Here is a 24,558-nt window from a genome sequence, read left to right on the forward strand (position 1 = left end):
TCCAGGAAACAAAAGCATAAAAACTACCACTAAAAGCCACAAAATATTCGCACCCGACCACCAGTTGCTCGGAATTCAAATAAGCGTTTCTCCTCAGCTAGAAGCACCTTCAAGAAATTCTGATCATTCTATGAAAAGGTACATCAACCAACAACAGAGTTACTTAGCTGTCACACTATGAGACAACAACTGTTTAGAATCCACTTAACTACCTGACAATTGTAATTGAAGCGTATCTTTAGTTCATCAAGCACACCAATCAAGAAAACTTTCTCCATCTTTGAGGAGTCCAACAAGTCTTGGTTGTCAACACGTTCAACTTCAGAGTCTTCAGAGTCCGATGAGGTCTCTAAGACACCAGTGATAGGAGCAGACCTCTGGTAAAAAAAACATAAATTGAGCAAAACTATCACTTAACAAAGAACTCTGAACTGCAATAAAGGACGGTAAGAGGGAAACAAAAAATTTCAGCATCAAATGCATATCTTGTTAAAAGATGCTTGACCAAATTAGAACACAATCGTAACAATATAAATGAATCACGATTTTTGTTTGGCCCAACTACTGCTTTACATTAACATGAAGACCACATTCAGTCATCAACCAACATTCTAAAAGCTTAATGGTACTTGGATACATCCTGAATAATTCTTAAGTAATCTCAACCCATGGTACAGAACCTATTTCCAGAGCCCATCTTTGCAATACCATTTTCATGAACTATGTGTATGTGCATTAGGATATTGCATGTGTGCATAAATACATTTGAATAAAAGATATTTGTCGGTGTGTCTGTGTGTGTGTGTATAGATATATTTAAAGAACAAAGATAACTCCTAATCATCACATTTAGAAGGAAATATTAAAACTCTAATAAAGAAGAATCAAGTCAGCATGCTGTTTCATCTGATTCCATTTCCCAAAGATCCTTAGACAAATAAAAATCCCAAGATAGAGATCCCCAAGGAAAAAGAAGACAAAAATGTAACAGTATGAATACAATGCAGTCAAAAAGGGTGCAGAAAATTTTAGTGAAAAGGGGGCACCCCAGTCCAAGTGTACAGGAAAACTGGTAGTAGGAGCCATCTCCAGCCTCAAAGTGAAAACATGATTCCAGCAAAATCAACTTCAATTACTGAAATTTACAATCAAAAATATAAAAATGACTTCTAGCATCCCACCTACTGCCTAGTAGGCCATATTCCTAACGAGCTTATAAAAATCAACAGGACATAAAATGTCCACAAACTCAGAGCCTAATTTTGATCTCCCATAGCACCTCCGGTACCAAATAACAAACATTTCTTCCATCAATTCCAGTTAACCCTAAAGGCATCACGTTGACCAGGCCTGTTTGTATGCTGTAGGTCCATAGATGCATGACAAAGGGGTTACTCAATTTGATAGACTCATTGTCGTCCAAAATACTTGATGGCTCAAGTGCACTTCCATTTGAGAAACTAGGAAAGATCAGAGCGTCACTTGGTATTGATGAGAAAAGAAAAGTTCACCATTCATCTTTCTAGACTTAATACTCATGCTACTCCAAAATTTTCGCTCCTCCATCATTCAAGTAAACTTCCCCAATAATTGACTAAACTATGTACTTTGAGAAGTTAATTGTTGACAAAGAGTCAGATTAGTTGACACATTGCTGTTAAAGAACAGAAACCTAACTTTGCAGTCAAGCATATCTGAGTCTTTGAAATGTGGAATTATGTGCAATACTCCTTGACATTAAAAGATTTCCAAAATTTCAGATACAAACTAGGTGATAGAAAAAGATTTACCGATGCACGATAAATGCCCCCCTGCAACCAGCTCTGCCAGGTCCTCCTTGAATCTTCAGAGTCACAACGTAATACTAAGGCATTTGGATCTTCTACTATCTGTAAAGAGATTAGATGACAGTAAGCAAGGTTAGAAACGAAAAAAAAAAAAAAAAAAAAAAACAATTTTCGTACTACTACAATGACTTCCAGGTTATTTCAACACAAACCTTGTTAATGGACAGCCCAGAGATACAAACAGCCAACACGTGTTCTAGATTACCAGCGATATCTGCAGGAACTTGATGTAGCTGCTTCCCTCGAAGGCTGGAACAAGAAAAGTATTTATGTTCATTAGTTAATGAAGAAGTACATAAAAAGGGCATAGCACGTCTCATCCAGCAAAAGGAGAAAAAAAATAAAATGCATCACCCAAATTTCTAACGATTACGAATCAATAATCTGATAATCCATGACTAATGTGAGACATATAACACTTGATAAGTCAAGGAATAAATACGTTATCCAGAACTTCTCAGCTAAATAATTAAATAGAATTGTGTGTGACAGCCAGAATAAGGTCCAACGGAAAAGATCCAAAGGCTTTATAAGAAGTCCAACTTCAAACTCATCATTATAAGAATAGATGGAACCAATATGGAAGGATACCTAATTGATAAAGATGTATAAATGCCCTATTAGTAGTTTTCCAAACTATTTTTGAGTTTATTATGATAGTGAATATTTCATTGAGGGAGTATTTTGGTCATTTTTTCCTAAAAGAGAATCATGCAGCTTCAATCTCATCCTCACTTTTATGTCAGCTGATGTTTGAGAGCATCTCTCAACTGACTTTGCCACTAGGGATTACAAAGTTTCAGTTACAGATCCAGTGCAAATATTACTAAACCTGTCCAATAAGATCGTGTTCAATTCATTTCAATGGCTACCCACTGTTGCACAGCTTCTTTCAACTGTGAATATAGTATTATTTCCTAGAAGTTCTTTGATAAATGAGAATGTGAATAAACTTTTATGCCAAAAATCCATGTTTACATAAGAGTCTTTGGTCTAGTGGCTAAGGTTGAGGCCCTAGGAATTAGAGGTTCTAGGTTCTAATCCCTGCTTCATTCCCGCTTCTTAAATCCCACCCCCTGCTAGGAAAAATTTTTTTTAAAATTTAAATAGATCCAGAATGCAATATCATGATATTAATTACATAAACCCATAACCGTGCAAGAAGAAATGTAATTCCAAATGAATCCAATAATGACGAAAACATTACCAAGTATATTTAACAATTAGTATAAGTTTAAGATATTTATTTTTCTAAAAAAATCCAGAATGTGATCTTAGATTGAACAAGGGTAAGTTACTGATAACCCCCCTGTGCTTTTGCATAATAACACAAAACCCCCTAAGGTTTCAAATTATACACATAACCCCCTCCATGGTTTTATGTGAAGTGGCAAATGGCCAGAAAGCATATTCGGTTACCGCAATTGACCAATACGTGCTTCAAAAGTATGTGTGATGAAATTATAATATCCACTTAACCCCCCTACGGTTTTGCATAAATATCCTAATAAGATGGTGGTTTTGCATCTATCCACATAACCCCCCTATGGTTTTATGCAAAGTGGTTAGACCCTCATTCAATTTATTGCTTAAGTAAGGGCAATACTGGCATTTCAACTGACGACACTATGGAGACTATTTTTTGTCAAATTTCCACTTCACATAAAACCACAAGGGGGTTATGTGGATGTTTTGAAACAGGCATCATGTGGTCTCACGCAAAAGCATAGGGGGGTTGTGAGTAATTTAACCATTATGAAAACATGATGAATTTTTATGGCAACAATAATGATGAATTTTTCTTTGAAAGTTACATAACCCCATATCGCAAATTAACACGAGTGTTGCTTTCTGCAAATATATTTGAAAACAAACAAGATGAAATAATATTGACCTTAGTCCTAGTGTCCCAAAACCAGTCCAATTTATGCCCTCTTCAAACATCTCCAAAACAAAGATAGTACCCACGCCACAAAAGTAAAGGGGCAACTCGCCACATGAAGCATCTACATGACAGAAGAGAGTGACTACAGATCCTGCATATTTTGGATTCAGATGGTGGGAAAAGACCCAAAGTCATGATATTTGTTTCTGCCATCATACCAAGTGCAATGTTTCTCATGTGAGATGGAGGGAAAACTACTCTCCATTTCTGATTAACAATACTTCCAACTCTTTTGTCTTTTCTGTTTCTCCTAATCTATTCATCTTAGGCTTGTCCGTTTTACCTCTCATTGTTTGTCCTTTTCTTTTTTTTTCTTCTTTTTTTCTTCTTTTTTTTTTTTTTGCATTCGTTTTCAGTTTCCACTAGTAAAAAGTGACAGAAAATAATAATGTATATAACCCAGAGGAAGGAATTCAAACTTCTCCTCGAGAAAATGGAACCTAGATTGGTCACTCAACAGTACAGCACATGCTGGAAAATTATTAAATAACATCAGATAAGTAGATGTTTGAACCTCATGTACTGCTTGTATGATCTGGAGTTCGGATTGTCGAGCACATAAAGAAAAGGCCCCACAATACAGAGGTATTTCCGCTGCCATATAGCCTCCCTACCTCCCATACCCTACACAAGAAGACCATATGGAAGGAAATATGAAAGCATAGCAAAATATTAATCTAGAAAGACGGACAAAGGAAGGAAAAACAAGGATTCATCTTTGAAGTGGGAAACTAAGAGCAAAATGAAGACAAGTATCTATATCAGCCACCTTCCAAGCAAGAATAGACAACCATCCCCCAAAATCAGCTTGGTCCCAAGGGCGAATAAAATCAGCATTATCTTTATTTTCTCCTTGAAAGATCTTTGCAACTTGCATAAGCCGGTGATAACGAGCAGGTGAGAAATGAAAACCCAGGGAAGGAAGCCTCAGCGCCAGTCTTGTAGAAGGAAACAAAGGGTTTTCGAGTCGGATCTGGATGGGATGTTTTTAGTCAAATGACATACTTATGATGCCAAAATTAGAATAATTATGCAAATTAGGTTACCTGTTGAAGCTTTACAATGACCCCACACTTATCAATAATGGGCAAGAAGTTAATAACACTATGCTTGGATGAACCAACAGTTCGATCCGGAGAAGCTTGACTCCAGTGGTAGTCACCGTCAACCAAAAATGCTGAGACATCACTCAAAACCAGATCAAATTGCAAGTACATGCTCATCTCCTCAGGTGGAACCGACTCAGTACCATCCTAAACATGTCGAAAATTTTCACCACAGGCCTTGGAAAACTATGGGCGCACAGGTAAAAAGGTTCTAAATTTACCTGGGTACGGATTACCAAATTTCCCAAGTCAAGCAGAAGCTTAGTGGAATGGGCGTCATCCGGATGGAAGTCAGTAGGTATGGTAATCTTGGGAGCTGCAATATTTAAATCCAAGGAAAACCTAGAAGCAAGTGAACAATGCAGTCTAATTAATCATGCACTCTAATTTATCCCTCAATGAGTGTAAGATGTCATGATAAAAGTCATCAAATATTACAATAACTAATGAGCTAGGGCATGCATTTATATCACATAGAAGAAAGGAGTCAGTTTAACTTTATTGAAGTATGGGCTGCTTTGAAAGAGGGGCAAAAAAATGGGTGTGCAGTTCATTTATTTTAACTAAAAAGACAACAAACCTGGCCTGATCCTTCAGTGCTCTGTTTACTTGTTGTTGTGCAGTGCGCTTGACTTCATCGATGGTCATCTATGTAAACACGGCCAATATGAAGAAACTAATTATAGGGGTAATATCTGCATCTATAACAGTCTATCAATATTAGACGACAAATATTTGGCAACTTCTACAACCTTAAAACAGGCAAATACCTCATGCCTCCCAAAAGTCAATGTACATGATCAATTTATCTTCCATCTTCTCAAGTTCATTTAAGAAAAGCCAACATTCTTTAATTCAGACTCACAGAATGAAATTGGAAGTGATTTATTAGTTCATGCAATATGTATTTTCATGTGAAAATCACCTGAATTTCCTACTATTTCAGATAACCAAAATGTACTATTCATACTACACCATAATACAAGTATTAGGGTTTAGCCAAATCAAAAAATGAAGGACAGATAAATTCCAGCAAACTTTCAAGTTCAAAGAATCAGCATGAAACTTGCATCCGTTTTAAACAAAGTATGAGACTGCTAGCAAGAAAGAAGATAAAAACAAGGGTGTGGTTGCCACATGAGCAACAATGTCATCTAGTTTTTCATAAATCCTACTAAACATCTCGATATATGCCATTCTTCTACAAGCGATAGCCTATCATACAATTGTAGAGAAGACAATATCACAAATATTCTCTTTTTTTTCTTGTCCATTTTCCTTCTTTTTGTTTGTTTACCTCCTCCTCCTTTTCTTTTTTATTTTCCACTTCGTTTTCTTTTCCTTCTTCCACTCCTCTCACCCCACCTATCCCACCACACCTCAGAAACCAAACATCCCAAGCCACCATCCGCCTCCGCAAACCAAGCCCCCTTATCTATTCACTTTTTGTCTTGTTTCCCTTTTGTTCCTATTGGTTTTCCCATTCTATATTCTGTGACACTGGTCAGGAGATTTTTTTCCCTTTCCTGGAGAGAGGTATAGTTGGCATTGGGCTGTAATAGAAGAGCACAAGAAAAGGTGGTGGTTGTTGTTTTTTTTTTTTGGGGGGGGGGGGGGGGGGGGGGGGGGGGGGGGGTGGGGGTGTTGGGAATAAAAGAAAACTCTACTCAGGTTTTTTTATCAAAATGATATTTCCATTTAATGGGGTTCAATGATGGCTGAAAAAGTGTAGCAGGCAAAGTGTGGCACATTTTACCCATAAAAGTACAGAGACTTAAATCCATAACAAACAAGAAAGATAGATAGGCAAACAGCAGCAGAAAAGAAAAATTACAAAACAGTGGCTCAATTAAACATTCCAAAATTAGAAGTAAATAAGATGATACATTATAATTCATGAACTCTAGTATAAGCTGAATTCCACTTTTTCCTTCTCCATTTGCTAACTTTTATTTATTTAGCCACGCACTTTTTTGTAGGATATAAAGTGACATATTTGCCTCTCATACCAGGGCAATAAGCAATTGTGATAACTCATATTAGCATCTTTGGGCAATCTTTTATAATTATGGCCTCATTGTTGCATGAAGAATGTAGTAAGATTTTATCAAACTCCTTGTTGCAACCTGCCTATAGTTAATTTTTAAAAGCTTCTATAGAAAAGTAGTCGTTGTAGATCAAAAAGGATAAGAAAAAAGAATTTCCATCTAATGCTGAATAGAACTATAAAATGCGGACAAAGGAGATCAGAATTAGACCTGCACAGCTGCAGCAGTTTCCAGAGCTACTGTCTGACTTACAGCAGCATTGCTTTCAAAAAAGTTAACAATTCCATCAAAAGAATCTTTCAAATACTGGTTAAAGGAAAAAAGCAGTTAGTTATCCCAACTTCATGAAGCACATAGAAAAATAAGTATCTGAAGAGAGAGAGAATTATTACGGTCACATAACATGGAGAAGCTTTAGCAACCAAGCTCCAGTCCACTTTAGAATCAAAAGGCTTATAGCGGAAGGCACCAACTAATGAATCATGACCCGTTGCACTCTGCATAAAAACAGAGACCAAATGTCAAGTTAGCAGAAGAGACTAAGAAAAAAGAAATGGTAAAAGCATAGAAGGGAAGGGGAGGAATATGGAGAAGGATTTCACTACCAAAGATCTAACCTCTGCAAGGAGACCATTTGGAGATGATAGCTGGTATGATCCCAATCGTACGTCAAACACTTTTGCCTCAGAATAAAGGTTTACAAAACAATCAAGATTTTCACATGACAGATCGGCAAGACATTCCTTCTCATCAGCAAGCCTGGAAGCATTGTGTTTCATGTGAATCTCCAAAGAAGTATGCAGTAAGTCTGCTCTTCCATGGATTTCCAGAAGTTGATCACTATCACCTTCTTTATACCCAATTATATTGTTTAACCTTTGCCAGTCATCCTCACTGAGGTTTCCCGGTTCATTTTCATCTGTCACGGAGTTGCTTGTCCTGAAATGGGCAGTTGCACAAAACATCAAAATTATAAGCATGCAATAAAAGTTATTGAACTTGCAACAGGAAGCAGGAAAATAGCAAATAATCACCATCCAAATGGCCACCAGGATTTCGTTGATTTTTGATTCCTTAAGTAAGGCGCTGAATCCATTGACTGGGCCACAAACTTGTGAGCCAACATCCTGTGCAAAGAAGAAGTATAAGGATCATGCCGATTAGGAAAGCAAAAAGGCAATCAATCAGCAAGAACTAGAAGCTCTTACAAGGAGTACAGTCGAGTACTAATACTCAGGACTGCAAATGAAAAACTCATTCAACTTCCACAGACAAGACACCACATTATAATACAAAGACAAACAACCAAAGCAACGAAATCAAAACAAAATGGTAATGAAAAACACCCTTGCACAAAAACGTTCAAGGCTTTACAAATTTACCAAGCGACACATACTAAGGGTTCAATCATACAAAAGCTGCGGTATAATTTAAACCATGGAAATCCCCAAGCATCAACACAACCAGAAAAATCATACATAAAGGTCATGACAAGCTCAAATATGAAAAACTGCATTTATCAGTGACAAAGAGGTTAGTAGAGCATTTATTAAAAGTTTCATCTCCACTTATTTTTGTTAATAGTCACATGGCTATTCTGTCAATAGATCAGGACTCTAAACAGGAAAATAGTCTACCTCCACTGGAGAACAAGGTCAAAGTCGAGTTCCCGATCAAGTTCCTTGATCTCTTCATTATCATCAATTACAACCCGATCAGAATCAGATCTGAGCAACTTTGCATAGAGTGATATATACTTCTTGCGTAGCCTTGCATACCAAAGGACCTGCTCCCATGACAATTTCCCACTGAAAGAGGAGAGAGTATTACAGGGAAATTCAAAGGTAATACTATAGTATCTTCTCTGTCAAGGGCCAAAAGTTATCCAAAAGAGTGACAAGGCAAGGAATCAAGACATAGTCCCAATATGCTAGAGAATTGCAGCAAAGCTCCTTCTGTCAACCTTTTTATGGATGCGAAATTCTAGAGCACACACGGTTCACCCAAAAAAAAAAAAGAAAAGTGCCTATATTTATTTCGCATGATACAGAGGAAAAAAAATTCATAAATCCTAAATAACAGGAACAAAAGCCAAAGTGAGAATGCAACATATGAGAAATTACCAAGCATCAACAGTAACAATATAGCTCCAAAAAAATACAGGAAAAGGCGAAGAATACCCATACAATAGAAAAACAAAAAAGAGGAAAAAGACAACCTAATAGATATTCAAGGTTTTCCTTATAAAAGATAGCAGGTTCCTTGTTACTCAGTTTCTAAGGATGAGCGATACTCTAGAACCAGCAACAACCATTTTTGGATTATATTTCTGCAACCTAGGATATTAATGAAGCATGATCTATGTTACTTTGAATATCCATAAAAATGGTGACTTTGATTTCACTGCTGACACTCTTCAAGAAAATCACAGTGCTTTCCTGTTAGAGCTGATCACATGCTAGACACATCAGGCATTAGTGAAGCATTTTTGACAATACATTCTACCTTCTCAAAATTTCCAGTGATCAAGAAGAATAATTTTAATTAACCGAATAACAATACAAATTTGAAGAAAGGGAACAAATTCAAAAGGCAATGAAGAGAAGCATTCTCACCTAGCCTTCTTCAACTGATCTGAGACGGCTTTATAAGCATACTTCCACCATGGCCTTGGATCAGATTTTACCGCGACACTTGGGCGATAATGAGCATACTTCAATCGTTGATTAAATGCAGCAAAATTATCAGCTAATTTTAACAGATCCCTGTATCCACTCTGCCAAAACATACATAAATTGTGACAACATGTACAAAATAAAAATGCTTATAGAAATGTATATCCTGTCTGTCTTAATGAAAAAGGGACTTTTTCCACCAACCTTTGACAAGCTAAGTGTCACATCATCCAGATTCACCACTGCTTTTTGAAGAGGCTGACCATCATTAACAGGTAAACTAGCATGCTGTTTTGAATATTTCGCATTTCCAGTCACAGGCTGCAATATGTAAGAGTGCTCTTCAGGAAGAACAGCTGCTGCCTTTCCCTCCTTTGTCCCAAATTTGAATATCTGAATCTCGTGAAATGCAGTTAGGAATGGGTGTAGAGTACACAGACTCAATCTTAAAAAGATCACAATGTCAAACAGAACATGCCTGATCCCATTCCCGGGGTGGTAAATCCTCCCATGGCTCATCTATGTGCCAAGGACTAACATCAGAATCCAAATAAACAGCCAGCCTCTCCAGCTCCACAGACTAACACGCAAGAAGAAGGGTCATTAACAGCCTGAATAATTAATGGAAGCACATATAAACAGTTGCAGACAGATAAAAATACAGCAACCAAAAAAGAAAGATTTCCAAAAAAAAATAAAAAATTGTTGCTTTTCAGGAGAGCATGTCAAAAATAGCTTTTACAAATTCACAAGAAGATTCCACTATCCCTGATCTTAAAGTCTCCGTTGTCATATGTATAAGAATATTGACCATGAACAAACACAGACACAAGAAAATATGCAACAATAAGTAACTAAAGACTAAAGCTCTAGAAAAAACATCCAGTGCTTCTATGATCTTGCTTTTCTTTGGGCGATAGAGTTTCACTCATAGTTCTTGAAGTTAAGTTCTCAGGTCTGTCTCAATTTTTGGAAGAGGAAAGGTCAACCCTTTCAGTGCTGCGGACTTTTCCAACAGGGGCTTAACTTAAAATATATCTCCTATATCTGCATAATTTATAATTTCAAAGAACCAGAACCTTCTGAATACGCTCCAGTGCACCCCCAGTTGCGAAAGTCTCCTGTCCAGTGTCATCAACTGTGACGGCTAACAGCTTGTCTAAAGTTACACCAGCTGCAAAAGGATGGCCAGGATTGCTGCAAAAGGAAATCAGTAAGGTCCCATGAAGCTCATGATTGAAATAAGGATTGAAGAGTGCTCACCTCTCAGTGTCCGCATATCTGATGTGAATGTTTGAAACAGAAAGCTTCAGATTCCCAATTACCGTGTTTATCAAAGACTCCAACCAAGACTTGTTCTTTCAAACAATCAAGAGAAATGCAGTCAAGACAGGTCCAGACAAAAACAACAAAGCAAGGAAGATATATTTTAGATACAAAAATAACTCCAACACGATCAGATTCACATTTTAACCATTTATTATTAACAAACATAAACATGGGATTTTAAGGAGAGTCGAAGTGCTATGAACAGATTATGGCTCTGATGCTGTTCACCTCACCAATCTCCTCAATCTGGAGCATCTACAGATCACAATTCAGAAGAGGTCGTCAACCTTGTGTTGACTGTAGGAGATTTGGGCAATCATCATTTGCATCTGAAACATTCTTTTAACAGGAAGAGGATTGAAGTGAGGTGCTTTATGTAGCATCCTACATAAAGCACCATAAAGCCCCGAGGTGTATCAACAATAAAAAGTAGTGTAAGCTTCTCCGCATACCCCTTGCATGCAGTTTGTGTCAACAATAAAGGACAGATTATAATTGACAACCAATCAAGTTTCCAAGAAGAGCAAGTCAAGTCAGATTTTAATTAAGCTCTAATATGCCGAAACCCGTGATGTGATTGCAATAAGTAAGCTGGCAGCCAGCATGCAAAACCTTAAGCAGATACAAACATCAAATTCTAATGATTGTTCAAACATATGCGATAACCAAATGGACCAGAAAACTACTGCATGGACAGCTCTTAAGGAACATACCACTTCTGTCTGTAATTTTCTGCTCTCCAATAGTTTCATTTCCATTTCCTACACCATAGGAAAACAAAATTAAAAAATCCACACCAACCAAGAAAGAAATCTTGATTGGAATTTACAATAGTCTTACTCGTATTCGGTTCCTCTTAACTTCTTGCACCACATCTTCACTAGAACTTTCAACCTGAGTTGAAGGCTCAGCAAGTAAAAATATACGATCCAGGTGAACTAAAACTGGATCCTGGCCAAGCTTGCTCCATGGAACCTATAATCCATAACCATAAAAAATACTGAAAAGCTTTCAAATCGAGAGAGAGAGGGAGACGGAGAGGGCGAGAAACAGAGGAAGTAAAATTGTTCTAAGGAGTTGGAAGTTTTATTAATTGAAGGAAAACATCTTAGCTTTCTGCAACGGAGTTGGATGTAAAATCCTGCTAGTTTTCTTTCCTTTGCACGGGCCAGGGGGAGAGAAGAGTTAAGTATCATTCTAGCCATCTTGACAATTGACATTAGAGATCAATCAAAGAGAACACTATAGCATCGTAAGATTTACCAGATGATAAACTCGTCTGATCTTGTGAAAGACCTCAAATTAATGAAACCAATATTCTAATTGCAAGATATGCAAATTCAATATCAAAACAGACACCCACAGTTCTGCGTTTGAATTTCAATGAGGATTTTTCTTAATGCCTTCACATTCATTACCCATTTTGACCTTGCAATAAAAAAAATTACCATTCCCATCATATGATTATTCCCTATGCAACTAGACAGCAAGTGCCATAAAAAGGGATCATATTGCTTTGAAGCAAATAAATAAACTTGAAGTTTTGCTTAACTCACAGATCAGACTCTTTCAGACCATGACATATAGACAAAAAGAACTATTAAAGCATCACAGGCTGAACTAAAATAGCATTAGCTAGAATGCACTCTGCTAAAGGAACACAAGGGTTGAGTCTGAGCAAATACTTGCACACGTAAAACACATAATACACCAGAAGTCAAATCTCCCCCCCCCCCCAAAACACACACACAAAAAAAAAAAAAAAAAAAAAACCAATTGTTCCTCAAGTATGACAAATGCATTTGCTGTAATGATCACTAATAACACATGCTATTAGACTGTGGGAGCTGAAATTCCATTTTTAGATGTGAAGGATAGACTTGAGACATTTTTACAAAGTGTTTACAGCACAAAGTCAAACAAATTTTTATAGTGTAGAATCAAAATTTCAAAAAACACATAATTGGGTTCCTAAATATTTAAAAAGTTAAATTGTAACTAACTCTCGTACTATCAAGTGTTAATATATAAAAGTACTAATTCCGTTTGTTGGAAAAAAAATATTTAAAAAGTTAAAGCATTCCCACAAACCTTAAGCTTCACTGACCCAAGAAATCCTGCCTTAACCTTTATAGGCAACTTCAACGCATTGAGGGCCTCTGGCTTCAGTTGCATATTAGTTAGCTCCACATCCCCTAAGGCACATTTAAGCAACATAGAGCACAAATTGTTGAGGTACAAGCAAGAAATTGAGCTGAGCTCATCAACTATTATAAGAACAAGCATTATTAAATGTAGCACTAATTTACAAGAAAAAATCAACCAACTTATGAGCAAATGCATGCCACTAGCTTTTGCCAAAATGAAATCAACATTGAAGAATCAACAGTTCAGAAACATCGCATAAGTGGAAGAAAAAATCATTATGTGTTGATTTCTCTTAAATCCTCATTATCATAACTTAGTGCATATGAAAGATGAGCAGCATTACGCTCTATCTGTGGCACAAAGGAAACATAGACTCACACGAGTAACGTTCAGTACCATAATGGAAAGAATGACATGATGGAGGGAAATAACTTAGCTTAGTAGAAAGGGTTTCAATTCCTATTCCTCCTCAATATACTCAAGAAGTATCTGCTCCAGTTGTTCTCAAAATCAACAGGGACAATAAACTCCACTGTATATGCAACAAATACAAACCCTCCTTTTTTTAACTCTCCAGGACCTCTCATCTCCTTAGACAAATTTTACTCAAGGGGTTACATAGACCATGAGCATCACTAAAATGTCATCAAACATCAATAGCTACATAGATGAAAGCAAAGAACATAAATCTGCCCACATTGCTTTCGCAGTGTTACATAGTGTCATGTTTGATAACTGCACTTTATGCTGAAAAATAATGCATTCACCACTTTTTGAATTTAACATGTTTGACAATAGAATTCCCTCACCACTTAGTATATTAAGCACGACTTACTTGTATTCAAAATCTTACGTGAAAATATTCCTTCAAATTTGCTGAATTTTAAACACCTGTAGGGACTTAATTTCTTTTTATTGCTCTCTCTCAGACACACACTCTCTCACACTTACACAGACACACTGTCTCTCAAACTCTCTCTTTCACACACAGACACACTTTCTCTCTCTCTCACACGCACATGCATAGGCATTTTCTTCTATCACATAGACACACACTCTCATATGCACTTATAAACACATACAAACACACACTTTTCTCCCTCACCGCATACACTCTCTCACTAACACACGCATAAACACAATCTCTCTCTCTCTCTCATCCTCTCTCTCTAAATATACACACACAGAGACACATAAAAACACTCTCCTCTCAAAATTTACCATATTTATGAAGTGACAAATTTCAATTTAAGTGCTTAAATTTAGCTAATAATGACATACATACAAATTTTTTCAGCACTTCATTCTGATTCAGATTTATCAATCAAACACCTATTTCGAATACTAGGTACCATGAACAGAGTATAAGACATGGGTTGAGAAATCCCCACAAAGGAATGACCTAATAATAAGTATTGACACCATTCCTTCAATGATCATGATATAGAGCTTGTGACCAGACCATCACCGTAAAAATAGAGAACCAATTCTGGAGAATGTAAACCTAAAATATTACATTCTTGCGCAAAGATTACTGGTTTAACACCAAAACTGTTTAAATTTCCAACACCCCGAGGTTTCTGGACTTGATTGTTTTTCTTAGGACTTGAAGCACATCTAATTACTAACCTCCTTATTAACTTCTTTGACATCAGTTCATTCAGATGATCGCTAAGTCAAATTCTTACTATTTTCTAGCACCTTTGCAACTGGCAGTGCTACTTATTCGAACAATGATGGAGAATTGATTTCCAGTTAATACAACCCTCAAGTTTCCTACACAACAAATGCAAACACATAAAGACAAATCAAATCAAATTCCTGAACCAAAAGTTGATCTTCAACAGATTGATGTGCAGATAATGCAATATGGTCAATTAGTTATTCAACTGGATGGAACCAAAAGTCAGTAATGGCTTGATTAATTTTAGCAACTCAAGGAAATCTAGGATATCCATGTTAAAAGGTTTGACATTTGAATCATCTTTTAATCCAAACCGAGTATTTTCATACAACTACTTAACTCAGATTGGTTCACTATTTAATTCTTCAAATTGCAGACAACTTGATCCCAACTTTCAACCACCTAGACCACATCTACTTCTAAGCTCAAGCATTTGACCTTGGATTACTTGTCGCTTTAAATGTTTCAGGTTTAAGTGCACTTTCATTTTTCTTCCGAAGTGCCTTGGACATAAATCAAACTTCTATGCACTTATTGGTACCTCGGAAGCGGTAGAATATAGCACCATCACTATTCCTAGATTGATAATAGTAAGCTCTTTGGTCAAATTCCTTTCACTGCCACTTTTAAAATTTTTTCTTAATTTTTCATCAGCCTTGTGCAGCAAGAGGAGATTTTAACCTTTCTCAGCTCAATTTGCCACTCGAAATGAAGAGTTCATACGAACCTGTGAATTAAAATATTCACTGAATTCGATAACAATTTTTTTCATCTTGTATTGTAGTCAAACAATCAATTGCCTTTCTCTGTACAATTTGCCATACGAAATCAAAACTGCATGCAAACTATGACTTTAAAAACTTCACTGAATTATGCAGGTCCTTGTACAACAATTCTTTCATCTGAAATTGTAATCAAATTCTCCATTGACTTAGTATGCTCAGTTTGCCACTCGAAATTCAAGATGCATAGAACCTATGAGTTCAAGAACTTTCCTAAGTTATTCTAATCCTTCAACGACAATCCTTTCACCTGATATTGTCATAAAATTCTTCAATGCGCATTCATTTCCGAGTAAAAATGAACTTTTGAAATGACAAAAAATCATACCTAGCTAAATATCCATCACATTAGTTATCTGCCAGCATTCCACTCCACAGACAGAGAAACTAGCCCACCATTTCCCTTCCAGAATTATTTATTTTTAAAACAAGCCCACCACGCCAGGTCCATTAAGAAACAAAAACCCAATTTTGTATGTTTTTGTCCCCTAACCTTTCATGCAAATTTCATCCCAAGAAACATTTCCAGCTGAACTACAAGTACAAAACAGTGATGATTGAAAAGTTGGAAAATGGAGGAAAAATTACAAACCTTGCCAGACACTGATCTTGAGGGCTTCTTTATTAAGTCCTCTTACATAGTTCCCCAGATATCTCTGTAACAAATTAGCTACCTGATCTTCCAACATCTTCTTCTCGTCAAATTCCTCTTCAATCCCTCTTCAACGAAATCAAAAACACATCTGTCTATACACAAAATTCACATGTGAGAGAAGTGTTGTTCAAGTTTCTTGGAGAATATACTAAGGATCCAGAAAAGTCCCGTCCCTCTTTGTTTCTTCACTGAATGGTACTGGGTTTTTACTCGTAGGAGGAAGAAAAGATTAATAGTTGTGGGCTGGTTAAGTTACGTGTGCGACGGGGTGTCGGGACAGATTCGGTTTTCTTGTTCTCTTTTCTTAACAGATGGAGATATTACGGGTTGCCATGTCAGTGAAAATTTGAGCACGTAATAATACCGAGCTTTTTTTATCTTTTGATTTTGTGGATCCTTCGGAGCAGTGAAATTCTTTTTTTTTTATTTTCTTTTAGTATAAGCAGGAGATGGTCGTCAATTCTCACTTGCACTCCTTCCTCCTTTATAATCCAACTCATTCATATCTAAAGTCAAACTTTATTTAAGGGTTTAGGTTGAACTTTTCTTTTTCTTTTTTTTTTTGACAAGAATTGTCCGAGAAACTGTTACAAAGTGTATAGGCTTCATTTGGATTGGAGTACTACTTAGGGAAAAAAAAAATTAAACACATTCTTGAATTACCTTAGTTATATTTCTAACCATTTCATTGGTGTTATGGTACTTTTTTGGAGTAATATTAAAAATATACAATTTAAAATCAGGAGACTTTCAGAAGCAGGTAACCAATTGTAACTCTTACTTAATATTTATTTAGTGAAATCTTATTATATTTGTTATACTAAAGGATTTAGAAATGTATTTGCTTGTTCAAGTCTCGCACGAGTTTACTCAAGAGTCAAGACAAGACAAAGTTATAGTAAAATAATAATATGAATTACTAATCTATGTGTGACTATTGATTTGTCAAACCCCAAATTTGTTTTATTTCTTGAATTTCTTCAGTTGCATTGCGTAGAATACAAACTTTTTCTTCTTCTTTTTTTTTTTTTTTTTTTGTTTCTTGGGTGGAAGGAGAGGATATGAGCCTGTTATTTGAATTGAAATTTTAAAATTTACATAAGGCAAATCTTAGAGCTCATTTGAATTGGATTTTTTTTTCATGTTTTTATGGAAAAATATACTGTAACAATGTAATGATGTAAAATAAAAAGATAATTGAAGAAATGTAGGAGGAGGAGAAGAGTAAAGGATAAGGAATAGGGGAAGAAGGAGGTGGGGTTGGGGTAATGAGAAACAAGAGTTATTGTGATCGACGTAGCAATTGTTGTGATTAGGGAAATAATCGAGTTGAGTCAAACTCGAATATTGTCATACTCGAACTCGACTCGACTTGTAGGAAGAATACTCGAGCTCAAGTAAGTAGTATTATTGGAACTCAAGTTTGAGCTCGATGCATTACTCATAGAACTCAAGCTCAACTCGCATAAGTTCGAATCAAAGCGAGCCTTATCAAGTTTGAGTTAGGGAAATTTGGAAGTTTTCTTTTTCTTTTGGACAATTTTTGAACAAAAGACATTATCGCCCGTCAAAAAATTTCATACAATCTCAAACATTTCTTAAATTAAACTACTCTTGTGAGCACGAGGGTAATTTCATAATAATAATATATTAAAAAATTAAAATTAAAAAATTCGATAAGACTCAACGAGCCTTCGAGTCTTCCTACTGGATACTTGAACTCGACTTGTTAGAGTCTATCGAGCAATTCGAACTTGACTCAGAACTCAATTAACCCAAGTTCGAATTAAGTTTTTTATCAAGCTGCTCACGAGCAAATCAGTGCGAGTACAATCCTAATTGTGATCCAAAATACTAGTAAATCAAGCCGTTAATCAGATAGATCGGGTCTCTCCAGCCCCAAACTTGAAGACAATGTCCATTACTATTGATATGATGATGATGGAACAACAACTTTTCTGAACACCAGCCCAAGGATCTGTAATTTGAGCCCAAGAAAGAGAACCTGTAGTTACAGCCCAATAAAGAGTGTGATTGAAATTGTCAATTAATATTACTATTTTGTCCCGTATACAAGCACGGGTTTGTTTTTATATTAGTATTGGTTGTGAATTTATACAAGCATGAATAATTTTAAAAAAATAAAATAATATTATTGCATATTCATGAATATTCAATTTAGCAATTCAATGTATCTGAATATTCAAGTACTATATTAATCTTTGAAAACATCTATATATACATTTATTTTAATAGAATATTATTCATTAAATATGCAAAGTATACGAACTATTGATAGATATTCTTTGAATTAATTATTAGATTTTTATACGATAAAAAACCTAACACTATACACCTATATTCAACTAAGCTCCAAATATACAAAACATATTTTCTTCATGAACGAATATTAAGTTTCTGGAAATGTTGATGACGTAACAATTAAAATAACACTAAATAAAGTTAATACATATGGAAAAAATAAATTACTCGAATTTTTAGATATAGTTTTTCAGAAGAGAGAAGAAAATCATAACAAAATATAATTCAAATTTATTGAAAAGGATTAAGTTGATAGAAGAGAGAGAAATTATGATAAGAATCGGTTAGAGAAGAACGGGATGGGATACGAATATGAGTTAAATCCAAATATCTAAACGACCTAATCAATTAGTATTTTCTTTTCACGTAGGCATGCTAACTACGAGAAAGAAAATAAATAATTTGAATTAAGAATTTTCATATATATGCTAGCGATGTTTTGTCCACAGGAGTTTAGGCAGAGGCGAAGATAATATCATGGCGGGCTCATCCCTCCGCGTGCATTAATTCCAATAACTCCGCTCAAAAATTGCATTTTCCTGACATTGCCCCTGTGAACATTTAATTGAATCAATTCGCTCCTTATATTGCTACAATATTCCCAATCAAGTATAATTGGATTGGAAAAAAAAAGCCTAATATCCAGCTGAATTGATCATGTGCATAACACATAGCTTCATAGAGCGAATAATTACCTCTCAAGTTCTTAACGATTACATTTTCTAATTACTTACTCTCATTGAAAACTTTTCTAAAACAATCTAGTTATCATTAAAAATACTAATTTTGTGCAGCTTTTAGTTTATTATCATAATTGAAGTATATCTTGATATATATATATATATATATATATATATATATATATATATATATATATATTATTTTATAACTGCTATTTTTTCATATCTTTGTTAAAATTGAAAGATGCATTGAAAAAAATGTAATGGTTATGTACATTGTGTTTTATGTCTTATTCTAAAGTTCTTACAATATGTATAATTAGTTGGAGTTCATTTTGACTCATTTTTTCAGTTCAAAAGTTATGTTCAAAACTTTGTTGTGAAGTCTTATAGAGCATGGACTAAGGCTGATAGCGAGTCGAGCCGTTCGCGAGTCAGTCAAACACTTGGCTCGAAATCAGATTGACTGAGTTCGAGTTACTCGATAAAGAAAACAAGTCGAGTTCGAGCATTGTTTTGTGATACTCGAGTGTTTGTCGAGTAGCTCGACTATTTATTATTATTTATATAATATATATAATTATAATTATGAAATGACCAATAAGGGTTTATAATTTAGATAAATTACACAATATCTTGTATGCTTTGTAAAATTTTTAAATGGCAAAAAGGTAATATTGTAATTATATAAGAATTACTTTCAAGCTCGAAGGAGTTTTAATCGAGCATTCAAACTCGTTAAGACTCGTTACTTTTATCGAACCTTATCAAGTCAAGCTCGAGCAATATCACAACTGCTGCATCAAGTCGATCTCGAATTTAAGTATCACTGCTTAATTGAATTCGAGTTCAAGCTCGAATAGTACCTTACCTTTCGAGTTCGAGCTTGAGTTGGGTGCTACTCGAACTCAACTTGACTCGAGAACACCTCTAGCATGGACATAGTAATTTATTCAATTCACGAAACTATCTCGGCTGTACGTGACATTATTATTATTTTTTTGAGTGGATTTATTGGAATTAGCCCTAATTTTATTTCTTTAAAATTACCTACGTAGAAGTAGAACTCAAAATCCCCATCAAAATAACAGTAAAAAAGGTAACTTACTGCTTTTAACGAGAAAATGACTAATAGACAATTGGTACCAACGAAACCAGTCCAGCACCCACTCAACATTACCACATACCAAACCCACCAAATCAACCTCTCGCCTCATTTCAACAACCAAATAAATGTACTACCACCACTTAACATTTCACCAAACCATCATATTTTACAGCCCTCAACCACAAGTGAAGCCTGCTCCAACTTCTTGGAATGCATAAATTAGTAATCTTCATAATAGTTACTGAAACATCTTACGTATATCTCACAAAAATTACACCAATTTCTCTGTTAATTTTTTCCTTTTTTTTTTATTGACAAAGGAACCCGCAGCGTTATTCAAAAGTGCGCACTAGATAAACTCCGTCCTGTACAATAGCCTACCAATCAATCTTTATCAGCTCGATACGTTAATATTATAAACCAGGGAACTATTTTAATACAAAAAATGCAGGTTTTCAAATGCTTACGAGTCAGGAAGAAACTCGTGCAAGAATTAGTTGACAGCAATGCAAATCAAAGATTCAAAGTATCAAAATCTTTCGTAAAGTACTACTAATAGTACATTGTACTAAAAACTACTACCATATATGTTGCCAATCGTTGAGCAAATTCTAGAAGGCATTGTAGTACAAGGATGAACATCTCTGGAGCTGCCGAGAAACAATATTAATAATAGATGTCGTGCAAAATGTGAAACGAGTACTAGACCACATAGGACGTTTTTGAAGCCAACATAAATGCGAGTAAAAGGGGAGTTGAAGATCAGAAGGGATCCAAAGATGTAAAGTAGGAAATTTTTGGTAAACTCTTCTTGATTGTGATCAAGCAAGCCTCAGAAAATGTTACCTTTGCTGGATCAAGAACAGATATCACTGATGATAGGTGCAGATTTACAAATCAGGAACTGGGATTCTCACAATTTTGTTGAACATGATAAATTCTTGTTGCAATCTTTCCTTTACTCTACGAAAAGGAATACGATGATGGTTACTTGCATAAACTTCCCAAAAGCGAAGGGGGCTGAAATCATTAACTCAGTTCATCATGATCAAGTAAAGACTAAAGAGAGATCGCTAACCCAAGAGTTGATTATTGATTTATTGTTATCTTATCTATGATGATCATGTCCTAAGATCATATCCCCTTTTTCCCTTGAATTCAGAAAAACATTACTTGTTTCTTCAGAAAAAATATGAGGTATTACCGGTATGAAAAAGAAATTAACTTCACAAGGAGTGAGTCTCACTCCATATGTTTCTATTCAAAACAACAAGGCAAGGTGTAATATGAGGAATTCTTAGAGGTCATCCATTTTAGTACATTTTTTGCAGAAAAATTTTTACGTTGTCCGTAAACACATTTCTTAATTATTTTTTTACCTCACATACATCGAATTGTTTTCCGTGAATACATTTCTTACATCAAATCATTACAATATATTTTTCTATAAAAACTTTTAAAAATAGCAATCTAATGTTACTCCCGTCCAAGCACAAAGAGTTACCGGTATTATGCTTCTATTGATGGTGAAATACCTTCGAAACATACACAGGGAGTATTCAAGCTACCACTTGGAAGACACAGCAGTATGAAAATTTTTCCACTCTGCCAACCCGAAGCAAAACTTCCCATAAAACGCAAGCCCACTGCCGAAAACTGCCGTGTCTCTTCTTTTTAATTTTTCCCCGCCAAAACACAGGTAGAATGAGACATATCTTTTTGAGGCCTAATGCACCTCTTTCCTGATTAAGCCTGTTCCAAATGAAATGCACAGCAGGACCTATGTTTGGAGACTCAAACTGTCTCCGTCCTTCATAAACCATTAATGTTGTAGTACTAGTATTAAAAAGAACGAGCATGAAGCAGGCAGTTAATTGAAACAAGTCCAACTTTCTAGATTTTCACAAAAGGTAAAGCATTTTTTCCATTAAGTCCACTTGCTGGCCACTTTTCACTCCTGCTTGCCAGGAAATTCTCTTCAACTTTAGCACTTTCATGGCTCATACAGAGACACACATCAGTTTCAAACTGAAAAAGATCAAAAGGTAATTCACCATCAATGGGAACAAAAGAAATTTCCCTTGTACTATAGTAACTATACTTTAGTAGTGGCTTCTCTCATTGCCGTAATGATACAAACCCCCAAAAAAGGAACCGAAATTGCTTTTGCACAGCTCCAAAAAAAGAGCCATCAGAGATACTTCATCAGTCATACCCACAGTCAAAACAGACCTCTCCTCTCTCATATCAACATTTATACAACTCTTTTTACAGAGAAAAAGAACTAAACACAAAAAGCAAAAAAAATATATTGCTTCTTCTTCTTCTTCTTCATCACTTCTCTATGACAAGGCCCTTCACTTCACTGGCAAAGTCTTGGTGATTTCTCCGAGTTCTTTTTGGGAGTCTCTTCTTTACTGGTATGAATATAAGGAGGAAAAAGAGGGCTCTTGTTGCCTTTTTTTTTTATATGATACTACTAGCATATTTTGATTTGGTCAAGAAGAGTCATTAGTCACAAGACTCAAGCAGCAGCAACTGTGCTGGTGCGGAAATTGCAGTCTTGTTTGTTGGGAGAGGTTGATTTTCTCTGGTCCTTTTTTCTCAATGCCCTCATTGAAGCGGAGAGGTTCCAACTCTTCTCCTTGGATTCATCCATCTCTATTTGCTCTTGTCTACACTCTTCACTACAGAATGGAGTATCACCTCTGCAATATAGACAAAAGAACAAGGTACAGATCAAAATCAGTACCCAAATCTCAAAAAACAATTAAACCAGCGGAATATTAAAACAGAAAAATCTTGATGACCCTCTTCCTCGATCACAGCGAATAGCTAGAAATGAGTTATAATAATCAGAAACAACCATCAAGTTCAAGACTTCAATAGCTATTTCCTTGTATTCTGATCATTAAAAGTAGAGAAAAACGCCAAATTTTAGGCACTAACTTCTCCCCCTTGTACCACTGGTTGGGAAAAAAGAATTCAAGATTGAATTTTTAACACTGAAACCAGGTCCAAATTTTAGCACTGAAACCAGGTCCCAAGAAGGCATGTTGAACATAAAATAAACCTAGGCACTGGGGGGGAAAAGATTGAATTTTCGGCAAACTTTATCACAAAGAGAATCGAATACAGCTCAGCAGTTAAAAGAGTGTTTCTCGCAGTCTTACGACGAGAATTCAGTCTAATAATATCAGATTTAAACAAGACACACACTTTAATCATATGAAAACATAAATTTTCTCCAAGAAATAATGAGAAAGCTTAATCAAATCAGTGTGGACTAACCTGTACATGAAGATATCTCTATTGCTGCCAAGAGGTTTTTTGCACAGAAAACAAGCATCCAAGAAATGGGCTTGGTGGGGTTCTTCATAAAATCTCATAGTACTATTGCCAGCAGCAGATCTTGGAGAGGAGACAAAAGCAGACGAAAGTGAAGGAATACGTCTCAAACTGCTTCTTCTTTGCATAGCACCGTAATAAATTGGTCTAGAAACCAAAGGGTAGTTGTGATGGCTCCCTGAGAATCCAGCTTCCATATCTGCTAGTGAAGCAAGTCCATCATCTTCTTCGACAAAGCAATGCCTTTTCACTGATTTTGCCGAGTCCATAGACAAAATTTGTGTGTATTCTTTTAGTTTTATAGAATAGAAGATTTTACCTGGGCGAGGAGAAGTTGAGTAGGAAATGGGAGAAGAGTGGGTTTGTGGTTTGGAGAAGAGTGGGTTGGGCGAGAGGTGGTTATAAAGAGAGGTTGGTGAAGAAAGATATGATGCAAGAGAGAGAAAAACGGAGCAAAAAGGGGAGGAAAAAACTAAGGCAAGAAAAGAAGTGTAAACCACGGCTGGAGGGTTTTTTGGATTCCGTGCCTGTGAATCTATTGGCTGAGCCGGAGAGAAATACTTCCTTGTGCTTAATTTGACTGGCTTGTTTCTTGTGCCTTTATTGCCCTCCTAAATCTTTTGAATTACTCCACTTTAGAAGCTGATCCTCTATTTCTTTTTTTTTTCTTTTGTATTTCCTTTTTTTATACTAATGTGGAGTTTATGACTATCTTGTTTGGATTGTCATTGATTTTCTATTCAAAGTTTTTTCATTCTTCGTGAATACATTTTTTAATATGTTTTTTTACCTCACATAACAAATCAGTACGGTATATTTTTCTATAAAAACTTTCGAAAATGGCAATTCAAACAAAATCTTAAAATTTAGAATGGAAAAAT

General features: G+C 35.7%; 2 protein-coding genes across 5 annotated transcripts in view; both read right to left on the reverse strand.

Moving 5' to 3' along the window:
* LOC113703042 (uncharacterized) overlaps positions 1 to 16,555 on the reverse strand; it is a 55,200-nt gene extending 38,645 nt beyond the window's left edge. For 2 of the 4 annotated variants that reach the window (XR_011820525.1, XM_027224255.2), the window contains exons 1-23: positions 16,157 to 16,553; positions 13,042 to 13,145; positions 11,791 to 11,925; positions 11,664 to 11,711; positions 10,885 to 10,979; positions 10,701 to 10,818; positions 10,100 to 10,201; positions 9,826 to 10,014; positions 9,562 to 9,722; positions 8,584 to 8,754; positions 7,981 to 8,073; positions 7,564 to 7,885; positions 7,339 to 7,443; positions 7,157 to 7,252; positions 5,479 to 5,546; positions 5,120 to 5,240; positions 4,839 to 5,045; positions 4,562 to 4,765; positions 4,307 to 4,416; positions 2,000 to 2,096; positions 1,791 to 1,889; positions 213 to 377; positions 54 to 128 (exon numbers count right to left, since the gene is read on the reverse strand). Coding sequence is in view for 3 of the 4 variants with exons in the window: in XM_027224255.2 (XP_027080056.2) it covers positions 54 to 128; positions 213 to 377; positions 1,791 to 1,889; positions 2,000 to 2,096; positions 4,307 to 4,416; positions 4,562 to 4,765; positions 4,839 to 5,045; positions 5,120 to 5,240; positions 5,479 to 5,546; positions 7,157 to 7,252; positions 7,339 to 7,443; positions 7,564 to 7,885; positions 7,981 to 8,073; positions 8,584 to 8,754; positions 9,562 to 9,722; positions 9,826 to 10,014; positions 10,100 to 10,201; positions 10,701 to 10,818; positions 10,885 to 10,979; positions 11,664 to 11,711; positions 11,791 to 11,925; positions 13,042 to 13,145; positions 16,157 to 16,253 (2,982 nt within the window). In the remaining variant the exon portion in view is untranslated. Of the gene's footprint in view, positions 1 to 53; positions 129 to 212; positions 378 to 1,790; positions 1,890 to 1,999; positions 2,097 to 3,741; positions 4,215 to 4,306; positions 4,417 to 4,561; positions 4,766 to 4,838; positions 5,046 to 5,119; positions 5,241 to 5,478; positions 5,547 to 7,156; positions 7,253 to 7,338; positions 7,444 to 7,563; positions 7,886 to 7,980; positions 8,074 to 8,583; positions 8,755 to 9,561; positions 9,723 to 9,825; positions 10,015 to 10,099; positions 10,202 to 10,700; positions 10,819 to 10,884; positions 10,980 to 11,663; positions 11,712 to 11,790; positions 11,926 to 13,041; positions 13,146 to 16,156 lie in introns of those variants that run through there. The other 2 variants (XM_072063464.1, XM_072063465.1) reach the window with 2 other exon arrangements.
* Positions 16,556 to 22,227: 5,672 nt separating this feature from the next.
* Positions 22,228 to 24,070, reverse strand: LOC113703988 (FCS-Like Zinc finger 2). The gene is made up of 2 exons (XM_027225556.2): positions 23,621 to 24,070; positions 22,228 to 23,037 (listed from the first exon to the last, which is right to left on the reverse strand). Exons 1-2 carry the CDS (start codon positions 23,944 to 23,946, stop codon positions 22,854 to 22,856), a joined length of 510 nt encoding a protein of 169 aa, XP_027081357.2. The 5' UTR covers positions 23,947 to 24,070; the 3' UTR covers positions 22,228 to 22,853.
* Positions 24,071 to 24,558: the final 488 nt, after the last annotated feature.

The sequence above is a fragment of the Coffea arabica genome, chromosome 8c (assembly GCF_036785885.1).
Source record: "Coffea arabica cultivar ET-39 chromosome 8c, Coffea Arabica ET-39 HiFi, whole genome shotgun sequence".
NCBI classification, from domain to species: domain Eukaryota; kingdom Viridiplantae; phylum Streptophyta; class Magnoliopsida; order Gentianales; family Rubiaceae; genus Coffea; species Coffea arabica.